The 22447-nt window shown below is 41.0% G+C and overlaps 1 protein-coding gene across 3 annotated transcripts in view; it reads right to left on the bottom strand.

The window, feature by feature from the left end:
- Positions 1-22447, bottom strand: part of PRKG1 (protein kinase cGMP-dependent 1) — a 1414086-nt gene that overhangs the window by 68305 nt on the left and 1323334 nt on the right. For all 3 annotated transcript variants that reach the window (XM_077454156.1, XM_077454155.1, XM_077454157.1), the window contains one exon: positions 10730-10804. In XM_077454156.1, coding sequence (XP_077310282.1) covers positions 10730-10804 — 75 coding nt within the window. The remainder of the gene's footprint in view (positions 1-10729; positions 10805-22447) is intronic.

Genomic DNA, 22447 nt, shown 5'->3' with positions numbered 1-22447 from the left:
AGTTGATTGATAAAAATGGCTTCAGCCAAACACTAACCATGAGTGAAAGTAATGTTTTTGTGTTATAATTCATATTCTCTGAAAAATGACCAAGAAATCGTAAATTCTGCCAGGGTATGTAAACTTATGAGCACTACTGTGTGTGTGTGTGTGTGTATTTATATATATATATATATATATATATATATATATATATATATATATATATATATATATATACACACACACACACACACAGACATAGACATGCTATACCTGCACTGTGTAGCAGGAGCACCAGAGAGAAGTGTCTCTGTGCAGGGACCAGAAAAGAAATACAGGCTGGAGCCATGGTCAAGAGTCCAACCGTAGCCAACACACCTATACCTATTGAGGCCCCTAAACCATCTCGGAAGAGACAGAGAGTCTCTTTCCTGGACCTTCCCTCCATTAATGGTAATAGGCATAATTTGCCCACAGCCAAAATGGTGCCAGGACCCCAGGCCGGCCAGCGCACATATACGAGCCAGCGAGCTCCAATTATGTCACCGAGTGCATCCCCAGCCTAGTAAAACAGAGCTTGGTGGCCATGCTCGCCCTAAAGGGATGGCCAGGCAGCAAGGAAAAGAGATCCTGCTTCTGTGAGGGTAATCTGCCTAGAAATTAACCACTGCAGGAGGAGAGTGCAACGGGAGGCAAAGGAAGTGAGAGATATAAAGGGAGACCCGGGCAAAGGTACAGGCGACCCTGTATGGCACAAGAGCCAAGAGAGAAAGGATGCATAGCTGACCTCTTCACATTCCACAAGCGCTGCAGTCACTAATTTTATAGGCAGATTTCATTGCTAAAGAGAAAATTGAGTACTGTCCATGATACTTTTTTTATTTGCACTAACATACAATTTTTCAGGACAAGCTTTCGGAATATGTCCCCTTCTTCAAGGTCCAGAAGGGGACATACCCCGAAAGCTTGTCCTGAAAAATTGTATGTTAGTGCAAATAAAAAAAGTATCGCTGACAGTACTCCATTTTCTCTTTCACAATTGCACTAATACGGCTACAATCACATTAAGTATTGCTAAAGAGCAAACACTGCAGACCCCATGAAGACCCACAGAAGGGGCTCCCAGGCTATTTAGCGCATTTAGCAGCCCAGGCACTGGGACTTTGCACTGGAAGAGGCTAAACCCAGATGGCTACCTCACCGAGGCAGAGGTGGGGACATAGAACTGCTTACTCTTCACTGATGCATGGAGATATGAGGAAAAAAAGAATGGGGTGGGGCCTAACTAGGCCTTTATTTATGCTATTCACTGGTCTTAAGGGAGTGGAAGAGAGGCGGAGTTCTATCACTAGTATGCTGCCATGGTGGCATCAGGAAAATGGAAAAACAAGTTTTGCCTTTAGTTCTGCTTCAAAATATCTACTGGAAATATTGCATGAAAATATTAATAGCCTTTTGTCTCTCAAACAAAAGAAAATCCTTGTTTGCAGTGGGATTGCATCCATTCTTTTTTTAGGAGGAGACTGGATTTTAAATACAAAACTGCACATGTACATGCACTTTCCATGTGCTCCCATTAAAGTCTATGGGTCCAAAAATGCACTATTTTCACCAATAAAGCACACGCACCTTTTCAAAAATTGCAATGCACCATGTTGCATTGATGTGAATAGGCACCATAGAGAATAATGTGATTTCCACTGTCGTGCATGGCAGCACAATGACAGATGCAGGAGAAATCGACCTAAAGGACCACTATCATACAAGATTTGTCCTCATCTCTTATGCATCACAACGGCTTCCGCCGTGCTTTCCCTCTCCCTCCACCTCCTAGGTGTCCAATAGAATTGCCTGTCCTTTCAGCCAATAGGCCTCCTGCATGGCTGGGAGGAGGATCAGTGTGACAATAGAGAATATTAATTCCCTATTGTCACACAGCTGGGTGAGCTTGGCATGCGTACAGTGCTCTGCGCCCTGAGCCCACCCTTTTTGGAAGCCTATTAGAGCTTCTTGCTCTAATCACGTGCTTCAAATCCCCCCCCCCCCCCCGCCCCCTCCACTGGAATCCATGGTCCGGTGCCCTGCATGTAGATCAGGGGGCCAAGCGAATAAATAGGAGGGCTGCACCCTTGTGCCCCTAATGGACTGCCCACCAATAGTCAGAACACAATAGAACAGCAGGGGAAAATGCTGTACTAATGTCAGAAGGTTAGTACAGTGGCTCCTCCTAAGCTGTCAGCTCTGCTGGATTGAAAGAAAAAAAAACTACCAGTGTGCACAAGGCTTAAATGCCTATGTGGACACATGGGCTAGGAAGGGCATTTAGAGTCAGAAAACAAATGCAAGATACCCTAAAAAGCAGCGTCTTTAACACTTATTATGCATAAGGCCTAACACTGCCAGAGGTGCTTACTGTTTTCCTCTTTTATTCACATTGGTGAAAGGAAAAAATTCTAGCTGCTCAAATAGTATGAAGGTTTGTCTGAATCCTCGCCATTGACACTTTGACGGGCAAACTTTGTCTACATAAACTTAAACTAAAAACAGAATTTATTTACCGAATATTATCATTATTGTATTACCTGCGTACAGGTGTGATAAATCAATATATTCTATGTTAGTGGTCCTTTAGCGATACCTAAATATGTACCCCTTTGACACATAAAACATTGAACTGCTTTTAGAAACATCCCATTGAAGACCTGTCACTGATTTAAATGTAACATTTCATTTGCATTCTCATCTAGCTGAAATGCTATTTCCATTTGTTGATCTTATGTGCATCTCAGGTGATTGTACTCAGATCGTCACTAACATTGATAAAGAGCCCTGGAAATACTATACTAAGATGTGTTCCTTTAAAAGGCTGTCTTTATATTCAACCGACAAGTATGTTCACGTTTCCATAGAAACAGCCCAAATGCTTTGGTAAAAATTAATATAAGCGATATTCAGTAAACTGAGTCCATCTTCATTTGTAATAAAGATTGTGCAATTTTATGAAACATCGTTTGGCAGATCGAATAGATTAAAACAGGAAAAAATAAAATAAAATCCCAACGCTAGCCACAAACATTGACAACCATGCACTATTCAGCTGCTGAATTATTCTTTTTTGCCTCTTTTTCCCCTTGGTGCATTGCCAAGTTAAAACATTTGATGGATGTGACTCTTTTGTTGCGGAATGCAGACATATTGAGGTTGAGTTTCTAAAGAAGTAGAACATACACGTTCACTTAACTTAGTGAAGCTAAATAAAAAATCATTTTGCAAAAATACCCAAATATATGCATAGACAATAAAAAAAAAAAAATCATTTTATTTCTTGCACATAATTGGATGATTGAAGACAGCGCAGCTTTGCTTAATTTAATAAGCCAAGGCAAGTCCATACATTAGATTTTTTTCTTTTTTGTTCAACTAGCGGGTTGGACAGAAACATGACCATGAAATAAAATATTTTACCACTAGGTGTCAACCTATCCCAAGTAAATGTTGAATTGAAATGTTGAATTGAAATATACTCAAGCTACAGATACAGCATTGTAGCCTTCTGTCTTAACGCAGGATCTATACATTTTAAGTTAGAACAGAACTGACGTCCTAGCATGACAACTCTCTTACTATAGAAAATTACTTCTTTTAGGAACCCAATATAGAACAGAGAAATTTGCCCACATATATATTATAGGAAATTTATTTTTGCATATATAGGCAGGTTTAGTAACTTACAGAAGGCTATTACCAAAGTGTAATTGCTCAAATTAATCTTCTTTGAAAACTGTGTAAGCTGACCATACAATAGGCAAATGTAGTCTCCCCCAACATCCTTCAAATGAGTAATTAAAGGAGCCAGGCAGAAAATTGTCGAATCTGATTGGATGTAGTCATTGTTTCAGGCATTTTAGACAGCCATTGGCAGCAACTGTCAGCATACAATAGCTGGCAGCAGGGATCCATCCATCTGTGCTGTTATTGTGGATGGATACATCTGTTACTCATCTAACAGTGTATGGCCACCCTCACAGACACTACAATATGATTATTGGTCCTAGTACATTCCAGCTGCTAAACAATATTTTCAGTAAAAGAACAGATTAACAACCATAGATTTCTAGGAAATGAATGGGCTGCCCCAGAAAGGTAATTGTAGTTTGAATGTGCCTACTTCTACTTCTATTCGTTTTCTATTAACAGCTTGAGTATCTGCCTGCGATATCTCTTCATGACCAGGTCGTTTTTCAGTTTCTAGTGCTGTGATAGTTTGACTGACAATTACTCATGTAATACTGCACTGAAATTTACTTTTTTGGGTGGCATTAAATAACCACATTTTTTTCTTTTTTACTATAAAAAAGGAAAAAATACCAACATTTTTTTTTTGCCCTACTTTCTGTTTTAAAATATCCAATAAAAATACCAGAACAGTATGAAAACTACCAAAATTAGCCCTTTTTGAACGGAAGACATCCAAATTGTAATTTTTTGGCCAACATTTTTTGTAAATGAAGAAACATGCCGGTATTGAGGTAGTTAACGCATGGCGATTGGTAATGGTGCACTAGATAAAAAAAATTATGTAGAGAACATACTCAGAAGAGTAGGTGAAGGAGGTAATGTGCATATCACATACAGTGTAACAGGACTTTAGATAACGGGGGTAATGGCATACTTACCTTTTTGGCGGTCATTTTGTGAGAGTGCCACCACATTACAGGTCCCAAGTGGCTGCACGCAAACATCTGGATGAATATCTAGTTCCCATACTGGACACAGGGTCCTCCCACTGGAGAAACCACAGCATGCAGTGGGTTAGCAGGCATTGCACACACCTGGAATTGTGAAATACATGCAGCAGTAAGGAAGATGTGAAGAAGTGGCATTTCAACAAATGTGCCTCTGGAAAGGTAAGTATAGGTCCTTTTCTACTACAGGTATGGCTTTACATACAAATTGACTCTGTGCTAACAGAGTCACTTTAAGGGTTTTACTGTCTTTGAGTTCAGGATTAAACCATTTGCCATCCTTCTATACTGGGAAGAAGAATCGCTGTTGGTAGGTAAGTTTTAAAGTGGTGGTGAAATTAAAGTGGTTATAGGGGCTGAAGGTTTTTCTTACCTTCATATATTTTATGCATGAAAATAAAAAACATTTTGTGTTCAGCATCCCCCTTATACTTACCTGAGCTCCATCTCAATCCAACGATGTGTACAAGACCAGCGGCTCTATCCCTCCTCATTGGCTGGGACACAGCAGTGGGAACCATTGGCTCAGGATTGTGCACACACGATTGCCTCTACAGAAAGCAGCTTGCTATGGGGCACTCGGCAAGGAGGAGGGACCAGGAGTAACGGTGTGGGACTATAAAAGAGGAGGATGGGGGCTACGCTGTGCAAACCCATTACACAGAGCAGGTAAGTATGACATGCTTGTTATTAAAAAACAAACAAACACTTTTAATATCACTTTAACATCAGAGGAGTCCACAGAAGAGTGATTTTAGCTAATTAAAGCAATAGAAAAAACATTGTGGTGGTTTCCATTAGATATGAATTTTAAAGTAAAAAAAAATGAATTGCTTTCACATTGTATTTAACAGGCTGTTGTAGCATTGAAAGAAATGTCATATGTCACAGGATAAAAAAAATACAAGAATGTAAATATGTGTAGCATACCATACAACTGTCATGGGGTCCAAAAAAAAGAACCAGAACTGTCTAACTGCATAGTGATTTTTTCAGGCAAGGAAAATAAATGTTGGCAAGCTGAAAATAATGGGGTTTCTGTACTCACTGTAAAATCAGTTTATTGTAGTTCATTGAGGGACACAGACTTTTATTCTATGGAGTTTTACTAACTCCTACAGTAGAAATGGATACTGGCAAAAAATAAAATAAAATATATGTTCACCCACAAAGGATAACCCCACAACCACCATGCCTGTAGCAAAGTAGTGTCTTGAATCTGAATGAAGGGAGGGCCTTGTGTCCCTCAGTGGAATGAAAGAAAAGGATTATATATTGAGTAGACAAATCCGAATTTCTTTCTTGTCCATTGAGGGACACAGGAATTCTGTCAGGACATTTAAAAGCAGTCCAACAGAGGAGTGGGCAATAAAGGCAAAGAGATCTAAGAAAATTAAGAGAAAATTAGTCACTGCCTACAGCTCGAAAGGATCCAATGCATGAAGCTGGCACCAGATGAGGACTGAGTATTCACCTGGTATAAGAAGAATAGACCAGGTGTTACCCTTGCAAACTTAGGAAGCTTGATGTAAAAAGACCAAGAAGCACTCTCAACACTTGACAAGAAAGGGTGGTACCTGATTTTAAATCCCCAAAATTTGAATAATGGTCAGCCTGGACATGGGGAAACAAGAAGCTGTGGCTGATAGATACTCTCACAGCCCAAAACACATCCAGACAATAAAGGGAATATGCCTTTTGGTAAACTTGAGCCACACTGAGGGGGTGGCAATATCATTCTTATGCAAAGTCATGGGCCACAACACCTCCTCATTCATTAGCAAAACCAACAAGGGTTCTTTGCAGGATAAGGCTGTCAGTTCAGAAGAAACACTACTTGTGGGTGAGTGTAGAGAGAGAAAAATGTCTTGAATTGGTTCACATTGTGGTCTTTGACAGAAGCAACTATATAGGAAACTCCCTGTAAAATGGTCTAAATCAAGGGGTAAAATATCAATGGTCTCTTTAGAAACCAGTCCTGTGAAATACTAAGAGCCAAATGCTGGTCCAGACAAAGTTCCAGGAAAGAGAGAAACTGTCCCATGGAGAAACTTCTGGAATAAAAGCCCAGACTCACACCATTTAAAATATACAGTAGCATTTATGTTCAATGACAGACCCCACAGAAAGTAGCCATCCCAGCTTTTAGCATAGATTGAAACACAGACTCAAGAGATGTCCCTGACAAAGAAAAAAAATGCCAAATAGCATAGCAAACAAATCAATCCTTGGGACAGAAGATCCTGATGATCTCACAGAACATCTGTCATGAGTCTTACCAGGTCAGTGTTCCACATCTGCCTGAGCCAGTCTAGAGCAATAGGGATCACCTGAATGCCTACAATATCAATCCAGAAAAGTAGTTGAGGAAAAAAAACAGCAAGGAGAGGAAGGGTATAGTTCAGGGTGTAATGATTCAATTTACCCACCAGAACATCCACTGCTTCCACAAGAGGTTCCCTGTACCTAAAGACAAACCTGTCCAGTTTGTTGCTGGGTGTGGAAGCACAGATGTCCACATCAGAAATTCCTCACCTGCAACATCTGGTCCTAGAACACTTCCAGATTTGACACCTTTCCCCCGGGTCCAGGCCCTGCCAGCTAAGGAAGTCCACCTGCCATATGTCTACAATTGGGATGTATACAACGGAAAAGGTGAGACTGTGACATTCTTCCCAGTAAAAGCTTAGAAATACCTGTTTAGCCATAAAAAGCCTTCTAATACTTCCCACGTGATTGATATCACCATATGATGGAGGTCTGGAGTAAAACTGGACAAACAGAACAACTACAAAGAAGGCTACAATCAGGCACAGGACTCTCATGTAAAAGTATAATCTCAGGCAACTCCTGGACTAGAGAGTTTGAATTTGGTACCAGAGGGTCTGACATTTCTCCTGTGGGAGAAAAACTCTGGCATGGGCTCTGTCCAGGTCTAGGCCCATACTCCAAATAATGACTTGATTCTAGCAATGATTTCTGAGGTTCAAGATGCACCCAAACCACTGCAACTTCTGGACAGTCAAAGCAAATTCCACCTTTGTGTATGGGAACAGTGAACTGTGTGTATGATAGTAAAGTCCCTGAAATTGTTTCACCACAGAAACTGGGAAACGGGCACTTTGATCCAAAGGATCTAAGATGGCTTGGTGGAGATCTGTTAATCTTTGTGGTGACACAAAGTTTGAAGGTAAGAAAACCGAAGAAAAGGCAGGAAGCAACGCATTTTCTCAACAGCCAGAAGGGATAACACTCAGCAGGCTTTTAGGCTTTTTCTGCTGAGAAAGATGGGTGCTTGTGCCGATGGTAGCATCACAGATGTGTCTGAGACATTGTACCTGAATGACCATGTGAAATAAATGCTTCTTTACAAGAATACCACAGTCCTGCACCTTGACTGAAGTGCACATGTATGAATACTGACAGGAGAGCCATGTGATAACAAAACAGGAAGCTTTTAGCTACTGCAAAGAATTGAAATAAAAAAACACAGCCTTATGTTTACTTTTATTATGTAAGCAAGGGATTAGTTGCAGTAGAGTAAGGCTCTCTTTAAGCTAGTTAACCAGCTAGCCATATATTTTTATTTTTATACAGTAGTAAAAAATATAAAACTCAGTGGTTAGTAATACCACCAAAAGAAACCTCATTTAGGTACAGTATTGTATGATGAAGTAATTGTCGATCAAACTATCAGCACTGAAAAATGACCTGTTAATGAAGAGGCATTACAGGCTGGTAGTCAAGTGGTTAAAGAGTATAAGCTAATTTGATTTACATACTTGTAAATTTAGGATTTTGTTGCCAGGTTGTTTATTAACTAACAGTGGACCTTAATGGATCAATGAACTGGTAAGAAAGCCATGTTACGGGTTGAGGTTAGAAAGCCAGAGGGAACCTATAATGATGTTGATATGCTGTGACCCATTGTATATAATTATGCTCCTGGTAACACCTTGCGATTGGCTGTAAGGAACTATTTATTACTGCTGTAAAGCATTACAAATTACATGATGTTTATTGTTGTAATGTCCAAATATGCAAGATGTTTTACCAACCTTTTTTTATTACACATTATTTCTACATTATATTATCCTTCTATTAGATTCAGTTTCTGTATTACTTCAAAAAGTGTTTCTTGCCAGTTCAGTTAATACTGACACTCTAATTAAGGCATCTTCTACAGATCACTTTCCAATTATGATTTTTTCTAAGTGCTGATGTGCCTAGCGGGGTGAAGGGATCTACACAGCACAATTAAAACTAAGTGGCTTCAGCACTTAGGATGAAAACTTAAAGAGCAGAATAAGTGATATAGTGAGATAACATAATGGAAAGTGCTCAGAAAGTTAATTCAGCTACACTTATTCTTTCTATACATTCTTTTCAACACATGTGAAAAATGTTTCTTTATTGTGCATGGCTCTTAAATAGATGGTAATAGTTATTACATTGCCTAATACAATTGTGACAAAATACCCTATTGTTGACTATCGTGTTTATTATCATTCTGCTCAAAGTTGGTGCATATTACTCAAAATAGGGAATCTGTATTTCTGTTGATACAAAAGTATCATCTTAATTGTGTTAATTTTTGTGTGTAATACAGCATGCTTCACTCTTCAGATGAGTGAAGAGTGTTTGGTGGTTTGTGGAGAAAATGACAATGGTTAGGATGAACAAGGTAAGGTATACACTAAAATGAACACCTTATACATAAAGGGGTAGATTTACTAAAACGAGTGCACTTAGAATCTGCTATAGCTGTGCATGGTAGCAAATCAACTTATAATCTCAGATTGTTCAATTGAGTTTTGCCAATAAAACCTTGAAACTGATTGGTTTCTATGCAGAAGTGAGCATGTATTTGCAATCTCCAGCTAAACAAACCCAAGTGACAGTGTCTGTGTATACCCCACCTCCAACTATTTTGAACTTGTCTTTCCAGAGTTCCCCCATTGCTCTTTTCTTCATTGCCACAGCCACCAATATACTCTGTGTTAGCTGCTACTAGAGCTCAAAACGAGTGGAGATGTTATTTCCTCTGTCGTGTGACATTGTTTGGGCTTAGCAATTGGCCTCTTGACCCAAGCTTTGTATCATGGGAAGAGGTCACATTTTCCCCTATAACCAGAAGCTCTGAAAATGTCACAGTGGCAGCCATAGAAGTAGGAACATTTGTGAAGAACTGGAGAGGTGAGTATAAATTGGTCAGCAGGTGGGCTTTACACTGACCCCGCAAAGCAACAGTTTCTCTTTAGGAATATATGTACCTAATAAATTAAATTTATTTTTATTCTACAGAATAAAGACTTAAAAACCATCAGATCCTAACTTGTGGATTTCTACAAACAACATTTTAATGGCTCTGAATCCAAAATTGCATGATTGTGAATCAATGCCGATTTATTTAGTTTCAGCTGAGTTGTCTCTTCAAACATGAAATGTTTTACTTTCTCCCAATAGCTGTTTTGGCCAGATTGTTTAACGGGTCATTTAGGTGACCTTTTAGATCCTTGAATTAATCATTCAAGCATCTCTACCTTATAATTAATTAGGTCGAGAAATATAAAGCTTTCATAATGAAGCCTCCACAATTATAGTAATTAACCAACATATATTTTGAGTCTTGCATAAACTTGATCTCAATTGTTTTTTTTGTCAGTTTGTGGCAAGAATGTGTAACTTCTAACTGTTGCATCCATTTGAAACCACTAACCAGCAGCTCATCCAGCCAATTGAAAAATATAAATTCAATTTTTGTTAAGCACATCATGGCAATGATTTTCTAATAAAAAAAAAAAAAGACATCTTAGTTAGAAGGATGGGAGTCTGCAGTATATGATATTGTCGGATACTTTTGCAAGACAATGCAATCTTAACTCTTGTCAAAACATTGAAACTTTTTGACCAGCTTGGTTTCACAGCTTATTGCAAATCACTGATGTTAAGGTACTTTTAAGTCCAATACTGAACCATGCCATCAAGTAATATTTACTTACTTTGCTTTAGCCTCTGCATCTTCATATGCCTTGTTGGAGACATCATCTAAACCCCCAATCAAGTGTTTGAAAGAGCTGTAAGAAATACAAAGTACAGTTAGCAATACGTATCAATTAAAGCTAAACATACAGAAATTAATCAAGATACATAGGTTATCAGGTAGGTTTTTATCATTCTGTTCTATGCCAACCTGGAAGTAGAAAGATTGCAAAACTCTCATGCTACACTAATTAGTTTAGATATTTCTCCAGCATGTTAGTCTATTTGCAAGATATCCAGTAAACAAGTAATTTAACCCAGCAGCAATTGGTGTTGCATTGCTTACATCCTCATTAAATGTTTTTTTTGTTCCTTCATTACAATCATATAGTCATGAGTCTAAGTATATTTTTATACTATAGTCATTTCCAATTCCTATAATTACTTTGGAAAACAAAAGCATAAATCTGATGAATGTTACTTTCTGTCAGGGAAGACAAGGCAGCAAATGTGATAAGTCACTGCAGACAGTGGCTTCCCAGTAGTATTCATTTAAGCGTATATTGCATTTATAAATTCCTTTTGACTAAATGTCACGGTGTGGTGCGTTTCAATGATCTGAAAGTCCAAATAATGTGAAGTGTTTCATGAAAGGCAAACAGCATGTGTATTAGTCTAAAACAGTGTGCTTCCCATTTCTTTATATGTCTCTTCTCTATGCTACAGGCCAGTGCGAACACACTAAGAAGCTGGTTTATTAAACAAAGATAAGCCTTAAAGTTAATAATTAATAAAGCTTATCTACAGAAATAAGTAGTGGAGATGAAGTTCTGCACTTCTCAATGCAGCACAGTAAGATACGAATGGCTAGTTAGGTGCTTTTATCGCATCCTATTAAATTGGCAGTTGGTATTCGATATCTCCACTGCCCCTTGCTGTAAAATACCTTTTTTCCTGCGTTGCTTGCAAAGAGTGGGAAATAGAAAGGCGAGAAGAGAACTAATGCAAAGTCAAAATTAAGCAAAATTACTTCCTCTGCCTCCTCTGTCAACATTTGCCAGGCCCAGCAAAATACAAATTACTGTAATTACAAGGGATTTGGAAGTAGGGACCATGTTTATTATGTTTTCCTACTTTTTTTTTATTGAGAAGTAGATGAGCCCCTCATTTAATTAGATTACAGGCACCTCACTACATACAGTAGTGTACAGGACACACAGTACTAAATCTTTTAATGAGAATTTTTACATTTAAATGAAAATTCCCCTTTCTTTGGTAGTAGCATTGAGAAGTGTGTCCATTGGCAGACCCTTGGCTCAGAAGCTTAAAGTGGTTGTAAACTTGAGTCATGAAATTTGAGCAAAGCACATATATCTGCAATGTTTACTTATCTATCTCCAAAGCTCTAAGTGGCATCTCTTTCTGGTGCTTTGTTCCTCTGTTATCAGCATGAGTCACATCTAAGCCCTTGTACACACGGTCAGACAATCCGACAACAAAATCCGTCAGATTTTGTCCAACGGATTTTGTCCAAAACTGGTGTTACATACACACGGTCGGACAAAGTTGTTGGAAAATCCGATCGTTCGTAACATGATGACGTTATTTCGTTACGACGGGACTACGTTCAGGCTAGTAACCAATAGCTTTGGTCTAGGAATTTGACCTGAGCATGCGTGGCACTTTGTCCGATCAGAATTCTCTACAAACGAAGTCCGATCGGATCATTTTGTCAGAAAATGTTATAGCCCAGCTCTAAAATTTTGTCATTTGGATATTCCGACGGAAACAGTCCGATGTAGCCCACACATGGTCGGATTATCCGACAACACGGTCCGATCGGACATTTTCCGTTGGAATGTCCGACCGTGTGTACAAGGGCTAAGACATTTTCCTGACACATGAGAGAATTTTGTGTCAGGAGGGAGGGGGCGAGAGCTCAGAATGGAGCTTGTCTATTCATAACACTGTTCTTCTGCTGTATGGTGGGGGTGTGTTCCTTTACTCCAATCAGCTCTTATACAGTGTAACTACAACCTCTCCACCCCCTCCTCTGTGCTGCTGACAGATGAAGAAAGATTTTTAACACAATCTGAACTTTTGGAAGGGGTGTAGAGAGGGGAAAACTGTAAGTAAATAAGTAAAACCTATGTAGGAGAATTTTTTTTATCTCTGTGCATCATCTGAGGCTGTTCACTTCACTGAGTATATGTGAGAGTTTACAAGCACTTTTAAATTATAGTTTTTAGTTGCTGGTAACATTAGTTATGGCCACTGGTAATCACTCAAATACAGTTATGATCTATGCACATCACTGTCTCCTCATTGCTAAGCTTTAAAGCAGAGGTGTCCAAGACAGCCCAAGGTGGGTATGAATGCATTCCAACACAAAATCATAAACTTACATAAAGGTTTTCTTTTTTTGGTAAAAATGCATTTACACTTAGCGAACACAATGCAGCCTTGAAAAACAATTGACAGTGTCTATTTACAGGACTTTTATAAGTTTTATCTCCATTACAAAAAATAGCCCACTCTTCACAACCATGCCATATTCATGTCATCTATTTTTGGCAGCACCTATATTTGTGAGCAACTTTATTCAAGGATGAAGCACACGAATGGCAAAATTAGAACCAAAATATCTGATGAACATTCTGAGAATTCATTGAGAATTGCTACTCCATCCATCCAACCAGATATTGATGAGTTTGTTTATCATAAACTATGGGGCTTATTTACTAAAGGCAAATCCACTTTGCACTACAAGTGCACTGAAAGTGCACTTGGAAGTGCAGTCACTGTAGATCTGAGGGGGACAAGCAAGGAAAATAAAAAATAGCATTTTAGCTTGCACATGATTGGATGATAAAATCAGCAGAGCTTCCCCTCATTTCATATCTTCCCCTCAGATCTAGAGCAACTGCACTTCAAAGTGCACTTTCAGTACACTTTCAAGTTCACTTGTAGTGCAGAGTGGATTTGCCTTTAGTAAATCAACCCTTATGTCAAAATATTGGGTTGTAGTATTTTGTTGCCCTCTTTTACATTTAAAATATAAACTAGACCATCAGGGGGCGTAGCATGAACAGACACGCTGACTGAGCGTGCTGCTCTGTGATCCTCGGGCTCCAGGAAGATAGGCAGCGGTGTTCAGTGGGTTCCTGACCAGTTACGACATGTCCACATACTGTTGCACAGCTGTGCTCCCACTCGGCGGCGGGGGGGGGGAGTCAGGTGAACGGGCTTAGAGCTTACCTTGTGCAGAGTGTGGATCCAGGGAGTGGAAGTGGGAGAATCGCAGCCCAGGAGGGAAGGAGGTTCAGCTCCCCTGACCTGAAGGAAGGAACGGGGAGGACCGGACGTGATCCCCCTGCACAGGGCCGAGGAGTGACAGGCTTGGAAAGGGGAGTTGCGGCACCTGCCAGCGGCCGTGTTTCCCTAAGACTGGGGCAGAGTTGCATGGACCTAGGGAGGGACCTCTTGGGAAAAGGGAGAGACCCTGTGGCTCATATGGGTGAAGTTGTGGACCCGGAGGGTGGACGTGCTGGAGGGGTTTCAAATCCTCAAGAGGTGGAGGGAATCCCAAGAGGGATGGCTGAACTCTTGGAAGGTGAAAGCTTTGGTACTACAAAGCCCAGCAGTGAATCTGCAAAAATCAGCAAAAGACTTGTGCTGAATCCAGGGACAGCCTCTACAGGGCAGGTGCAGTAGGTTAATCCTTTGTATTGTGGCCTTAATAATGAACCAAGTGCATCTCAACCAGAGTTAATAATGGACTGAGATTAAAGAGAACATTTGCAAGCACTTCCCACAAAGAAAGATATCCAACTACTTATAACTTCTGTTGAATTATCCTGCATGCAGGCTGTGGAGGGGCTAAGAGTGGATATATGGGGCACTGGGACATAGAGTATAGGAAATGCAGATGGGCCAGGAAGATATTAGATAAGGCGTGGCTTATATCCAAGCTATGACAAAATATCATGAGGAAGTGTTCAATTCTCTGGTGGATCAGATGGATAAACAAGAAAATAGAGATCGTAGGCAAAATATACAGTTAAGGGGCCTGCCTGAAATGAAACAACATCTTGAATTCTTCCAAAGGTGATCAGTAGGGATGAGCCGAACACCCCCCGGTTCGGTTCGCACCAGAACTTTCGAACGGACCCCACGTTCGTTACGAACGTTAGAACCCCATTGAAGTCTATAGAACTCGAACGTTCGAAATGGAAAGTGCTAATTTAAACGGCTAATATGCAAGATACTGTCCTAAAAAGGGTTTAGAGACCTGGCTCCTGCCCCAGGGGACATGGGTCAATGCAAAAAAAAGTTTTAAAAACGGCCGTTTTGGCGGGAGCACTGATTTTAATGACGATTAAAGTGAAAAAAAAAAAGTGAAATATTCCTTTAAATATGGTGTCTGTGGGGTGTCTGTAGTATGCCTGTGAAGTGCCACGTGTTTCCCGTGTTTAGAACAGTCCCTGCACAAAATGACATTTAACGGAAATAACACCATTTAAAACTGCTTGCGGTTTTAATGTTATATCTGGTTCCTGCAATATGGTTGAAAATCATTCAGAAAAATGGCATGGGTAGCCCTCCCTGCCCATTACCAGCCTATTTGGGTCTTGTACGCATATTAAGGGGAACCCTGTACCCATATTAAAAAAAGGAAATGCGTGTGGCCCCCAGGCCCTATATACTCAGAACAGCAGTATACAGGCGGTGCAAACAAGACAGGGACTGTGTAGGTTTGTTGTGTTAAGTTGAATCTGTTTGTAATTTTCAACTGGTACATTTTTAAAGTGTAGCTCCAGTCAAAAAAACGATTTTTAAGCTTTTTGGAAAACATAGGGAAGGGTTATCACCCCTGTATAATTTGTTTTGTCGTCCATCTTTTTTCATCTCACTTGCTGCTGTCTCCTTGCATTTGCAAGTAGGAGATGTTTGTAAGTTGGATGTTTGAAAGTAGGGGCCTGCCCTATATGCTCTGCAGAAATGGCGGAACAAGGTGTTGGTTTTGCCACAACATTGTAAGCCCTCAAAGTGACTCTTGGTGGGCGCTGGAGCGCCCTGCTGTGAACGATTATATCAAGAATTGTAATTACATGCCATTGTTGAACAGTGGTAGAAAAATTGACCTTTGGTGGTTGTGGTGCTGGTGCCACAACACTATAAGTCCTCACCGTTACTCTGGGTGGGCACAGGAAGGGGCCCTCCTGTGAAATATTATATCAAGAATTGTAATTACATGTCCCTGTTAAACAGGGGCAGAAAAATTTGGCCTTAGGCACTGCTGCTGGTGCCACCACACTGCAACCTCTTCCATATACTCTAGTTTTTTTGCTGGAATTAGCCCTGCTGCAAAGCATTGCATCAAAAATTGTACTTAAACGCCCCTGTTAAACAGGGGCAGAAAAATTGGGCCTTAGGCACTGGTGCTGGTGCCACCACACTGCAACCTCTGCCATATACTCTAGTTTTATTGCAGGAATTAGCCCTGTTTTATTGCAGGAATTTGCAGGAAATAACCCCAATTGGGCTCAAATAGAGAACAGCTATGTAGGTGGATTATAGCGGTATGTACTGGGTACAGAGCACGCAGACAGCACGCACTATCTCCTAACACTACTGACTGCAAGCTCTATTATTAAAGATAGATCACTAGCTATATAGGTGAGGTGAATATAGTGGTGTATACTGCGGTCAGGGCACAGACAATAACCACTACACAACAGCAAGATAGGAAATCAGCCAAAAATGATCGGTGTGTACTGTGTTGAAGGTACACAGAACACCCACTGCTTCAGATGCCAACATACTACACGAGGCCGCCTCAATGGTGGCCTTATATAGTGTGGGGCATGCACTACACAGCCTGAGCTATGATTGGCCACAGGCATCCTGCCTGTGGCCAATCATGGCTCTCCTCGCTGCTGGCGCTGCGATTGGCCAAGCATGCAGGGTCACAGTGCATGCTTGGCCAATCATGAGCCAGCAATGCACTGCGCCATCGCAGTGCATTGTGGCCTGTGAGCGCCACGCGAATTTTGACGCGAACGGACCAAGTGTTCGGATTTCGCCGAACGGACAAACAGCCAATGTTCGAGTCGAACGTGCGTTCGACTCGAACACGAAGCTCATCCCTAGTGATCAGTTTGCCTCCAGTCAATCCTGGGGCCATCCGCATCGGATAAGAAAATGCAGAAAGACCAAAAGATATGAGACAATTGCACGGTCATGCAAAACTGTACCTAAACAAAATTGACGTCCCTTTTTTCCCACAAATAGAGCTTTCTTTTGGTGGTATCTGATCACCTCTGCAGTTTTTATTTTTTGTATAATAAACAAAGAGTGGCCATTTATAAAACAAAAAACAAAAACCTTTTTTTGACTTTTTGCTATAATAAATATACCCCCCAAATATATATATTTTTTAAAATGTATTCATCGGTTTAGGCCGATATATGTTCTTTTACATATTTTTGGTAAAAATAAAATCACAATGGGCGCATATTGGTTGGTTTTCGCAAAAGTTATCGCATCTACAAACTATGAGATAGATTTAGGGACTTTTATTATTATTTTTTATTGTTTTTACTGGTAATGACGGCAATCTGCGTTTTTTAGTGGGACTACGACATTGCGATGGAAAAATCTGACCCCAAATGACACTTTTTGGGAACCAGTGATATTATTACATTGATCAGTGCTATAAAAATGTACTCATCAATGTAAAAATGGCACTGGCAGGGAAGGGGTTAACACTAGGGGGCGATCAAGGGTTTGACTGTGTTCCCTCAGCATGTTCTAACTGTAGGGGGATAGGCTACCAGGGACATGACAGAGTTCTCTGACACAACGGGCAATCCCCTTGTTTACAATGACAGTTCCCCGTTTTGCCTCTGCAATAGGTGATCGTGAGACAGGACATCTAGTCTGCCCAACCCGGGAGCATGCAACTGTGTGAGCCACCGTACAGCTATGGTGCTTTGTGCAGGAGAGCCAACCTGTCGCTGCATAGCAACGGCGTCTGGTCAGCAACTAGTTAAAGTAGACCTTGCACTTAAAATGCAAGGTCCTCTTTTTAAATGTTGGAAGTTTTAGCAGCTGAAGTTACATATTGTTTGGGATATCCCTTTAAGGTTATAGCAACATGGAATGGGAAAACAGCAACACTTATAATTAAAGATGATTTCACAGAGATGCTGGAGCTCCCTTTGGTGGACTTTCCAGATTGGAGACTTAATAATTGTAAACCATCACTATAATGACCAGAACAATGGCAACAAGTACCAACTAAAGGTTCGACGGAAGATTGATTTGGAGAGACAGGACTATAATTTGGTATTTGAAGGACATGCCTGAGTAGGGGGATAAAGTTAAAAAGGAACAGATTGCCTAGAATTGATTGGGGGGATATTCTTCAGGTGGGGGGAATGCTGTTTTGCTTTCTTTCCCTCTGTTCTCCCTTCCCTCCCCCCCCTTTTTTCTTCTCCTCCTTTCTTCCCCCTTTTTTTTCCTCTCTCTCCTTCCCCTCAAAAATATTTCTCCTTTTCTTACCCCTTTGTTGGGGATATTGGAGGCAATGTGCTGAAATACCGCTAAATAAGAATGTTATAAGAATATAAATGTAAGCCCAGGGTTCATTAGGTACTCTGTTCATGTTTTTATACATTATACATCTGTTTCCCCCATTAGGCCGGTCCCAAGATAAGAGACTATGTTTTCTGCCTGTTTTCGTGCACCTCTGCACGGATTGATCCTCCTTTTAGGGGGGATGTGTCATAGACAGTGGCACAGTAGGTTTTGGGTTTTATATGGTTTTGTGTGTGTTTTTTTTTTACCAGATGCATCCAAGTCGAGAGAGTTCAGAAGGCTGGGAACAGACACCGATCAGGCGCAGCAGCATAGTAAGAGATTCATGAAAGTAGTGAGAGAAGGACAGGTAGAATAAAGATTGTATCGTATAATGTAAGAGGGCTCTGCTCGATTGGTAATAAGCTGCGTCACATGAAGGCAGAGATAGTATTTCTGCAAGAGACGTATTTCATGGCAGGGTCGACCCCCTTGTATGCCTCTTTTTCCATATAATCAATAGTTCCATGCACCCTCGCCCATCTCTACGGGCAGATGAGTTACAATAGCTATTCATAAACAGTGCCCCTTAGTGCCGACCCTGAAGGCTGCGTTCTTTTTTAAGGACAAGATCCAGGGTCAGTGTTATACCCTCTCTACTATATATGCCCCCAATAATAACACTGTTTGGGGAGGTTCCGGGAAGGTTTTACTGATGGTGGGAGGGGATTTTAATAATACCCTGGACCCCAGTTTAGACACCTCTTCTAGGAAAACCTTTGTGTATCATAAGGCTTTAAGGCATATTAAACAGTGCCTTCGCTCTCTGCATTTGGTGGACAGTTGGAGAGTGCTGCACGAGTGGGACAGAGATTTCAGCTATTATTCTAAAACACATAATGTATATTCAAGGATCGAAATGTTGTTGGTCGATTAATATTATTTAAATTATGTAAATTCATCAACTATTGAGTCAATCACCATATAAGACCATGCCCCATAAGCTTAACGATATGTCCGGCATTGATTGGGGGCTTGGAAAGAACATGGCAAGTTAATGAATCTATTTTGGATGATAAACAGAAGGTGGAATCCCTGTCCCGCACATTAGCATTATATTTTGAGACCAATACATCAGAACAGTTGTCTGACCAAGTGGTATGGAAAGCCCATAAGGTGGTCATCAGAGGGGAATTCATTTCAATGGGGCCGCACATTAGAAAAGCGAGACAGAAATAAATGGTTGAATTTCTCGAAGAAATGCATAAACTTGAAATTAAACACAAGGCCCATCTAAAACCTGGGGATGTAAAGAGACTAGAGAAACTGCAGGTAGATTTAAAACCGCTTCTTGATCAAAAGGTTCAGATATTTTACCCACTGTTTCTATTGAGCAAGGGAACAAGAGTGGGAAACTATTGGCTAGACAATTAAAGAAACAGGATTTACTCCATGTTCACACTATAAAGATAGGGGATAAGCAGATAGGGGACACCCAAGCAATAGCAGCTGAATTTCACAATCTTTATACAATATATACATCACCCCCTCCTGTGAGGGTGATGAATGGTGGGCGTGTGGATCAGTATCGGCCCGTGCATTGTGGGCGCGTGGGTGCCGACCCCCTATCCCTGCTGCCGCCTCCTTATCCATGCGCTCGGTCCCTTTCAGGACGCTAGACTCATGGACTCCTATGGGGGGGCAGGAGGGGTGTATTTTTTTTTTTGAAGCACCTGATTAGGTGGGCTCAGGGCACAGAGAGTGCGCCCTGATACCATCCAATTGTATGACCATAGAGAATAAATATTTGCTATTTTCACACCACATTGCCTTCCCGCCAATCAGGAGGCAGGTCAGTGTTTACTGAAACCTGTCCCCGAGACCGCAGTTTTGCGTACTGAAGCTTACCGCACAAGGCAGCGACCCAAGCGGTGTAAGAGGAGACGGAAACACGGTAAGCGTGGTGGTATACAAGCTAGGCTAAGGGCTAAACCCACAAGGCCGGCTCTTCCAACACTTATGCTCTCTAATGTTCGCTCGCTGGAAAATAAACTGGACTTAATTTAACTCAGTCGGTCTACACAGCATGAGACAGGAGATTGTTGTGCGTTTATCTTCACTGAAACATGGTTAAATAACAACATCCCTGATTCTGCCATTCAGCTACATGGGCTAACCTGCTACCGAGTGTATAGAGATTTATCACTGTCTGGAAAGACTCGCGGAGGTGGTCTGTGTGTGTATATCAACAAAGAATGGTGTAACAATGCTGTGCTGGTAACAAAACACTGCTCATCGCTGGTAGAGTTTATGTTTGTGAAGTGTCGACCATTCTATCTGCCGAGGGAGTTCACAGCCATTGTTATTGTCGCGGTTTCCATTCCCTCTTTTGTAAACGCCAAGTCGCACTTCGTGAACTTTACAGCTCTATCAGCGAACATCAAACAAACACCTCTGATGGCTTTTTCATTATTGCTGGTGACTTCAACCATGCAAACTTAAAGACAGTTTTGCCAAAGTTCTACCAACATGTGAATTTTGGAACAAGAGGAAACAACATACTGGATTTTGTTTATACAACAGAGAAAAATGCATACAAGGCTGAATCCCACCCCTCCCCCCTTGGGTATTCAGATCACATCTCTGTTATGCTAATTCCAGCATATAAATTGTTGCTTACACTTGCAAAACCGGTTCAAAAAGAAATCACAGTATGGCCTGATAATGCTGCCCCAGTACTGCAGGACTGCTTTCAGCACACAGATTGGAACATGTTTAAAGAGGCAGCCACAACAATCATACAGCCTTACAAGAGTACACTGAAACAGTGATTGCTTACATCAAAAAGTGCATAGATGATGTGATAGTCACCAAGATTATTACCACACGTGCCAACCAGAAGCCATGGATGACAATAGAGGTTCGTGGGCTGCTAAAGACCAGAGATGAGGTATTCAGATCTGGAGATAAAACAGCAAGAGCCAATCTGTCTCATGGCATGAATAAGGCAAAACAATATGCTAAAAAATTTATAAACACTTTAGCAACAGCAAAGACACACAGGCCCTGTGGCAAGCCATTCAGACCATCACTAACTACAAGCCCCTGCCACAGGCCAATGATAATGATACTTCTCTCCTGGATGCACTCAACCATTTTTATGTACGGTTTGAGATGCAGAAACAAACACCTTCACAAAAATGACTCATATCCCAAAATGACCGGGCACTCTGCTTTTCTCCAGCCGACGCAAGGAAGACATTGTTCAGGGTCAACCGACAGAAGGCTACTGACCCTGATGACATACCTGGACGTGTGCTGAGAGACTGTGCTGTACAGCAGACAGATGTCCTTACAGATATCTTTAACATTTCGCTGAGCCAGGCAGTTGTCCCTACGTGTCTTAAATCCACCATCATAATTCCAGTGCCAAAGAAGACACCTGTGTCCTGTTTGAATGACTATCGTCCCATAGTACTGACTCCAATAATGATGAAGTGCTTTGAGAGGTTAGTCATGCGTCAAATTAAGTCCAGTCTTTCAAACACGCTGGACCCATATCAGTTTGCATACCGTTCAAACCGTTCCATGAACGATGCAGTATCCTCTACTCTTCACTTAGCCCTTACCCACTTAGAACAGAAAGACTCTTATGTTAGAATGCTGCTCATTGACTTTAGCTCAGCATTTAATACAATAATTCCTCAGAAAGGCATCACTAAATTGAACTCGCTGGGCCTCAACCTGTCCCTCTGTAATTGGATCTTGGACTCCTGGAGTCAATTTGTGTTGGCTGCAGCACGTTGAGCACTGCCACACTGAGCACAGGTGTCCCACAGGGATGCGTGCTCAGTCCACTGCTTTTCACACTGTTGACCCACGACTGTACTGCCAAGTTCAGCTCCAACCATATCATCAAGTTTGCGGATGACACAACTGTGGTAGGTCTCATCAGCAACAATGATGAAACGCTCCACAGAGAGGAAGTGGAACAACTGGTTAAATGGTGTAGTACAAACAACCTGTTCCTAGATGTAAACAAAACAAAGGAGATTGTGATGGATTTCAGGAGAAATTCTGTTGATCTCTCCCCACTGACCATCGACAACTTGACTGTGGAGAGAGTAAGCAGTATTAAATTCCTGGGAGTGCATATA

This window comes from Lithobates pipiens, unplaced genomic scaffold, assembly GCF_037356315.1.
Source record: "Lithobates pipiens isolate NorthernLeopardFrog02 unplaced genomic scaffold, aLitPip1_a1.2 Scaffold_25, whole genome shotgun sequence".
Taxonomy (NCBI): Eukaryota; Metazoa; Chordata; class Amphibia; order Anura; family Ranidae; genus Lithobates; species Lithobates pipiens.
Note: the sequence above shows the minus strand (reverse complement) of the source record. Positions and strands in the feature narration are given on the sequence as shown.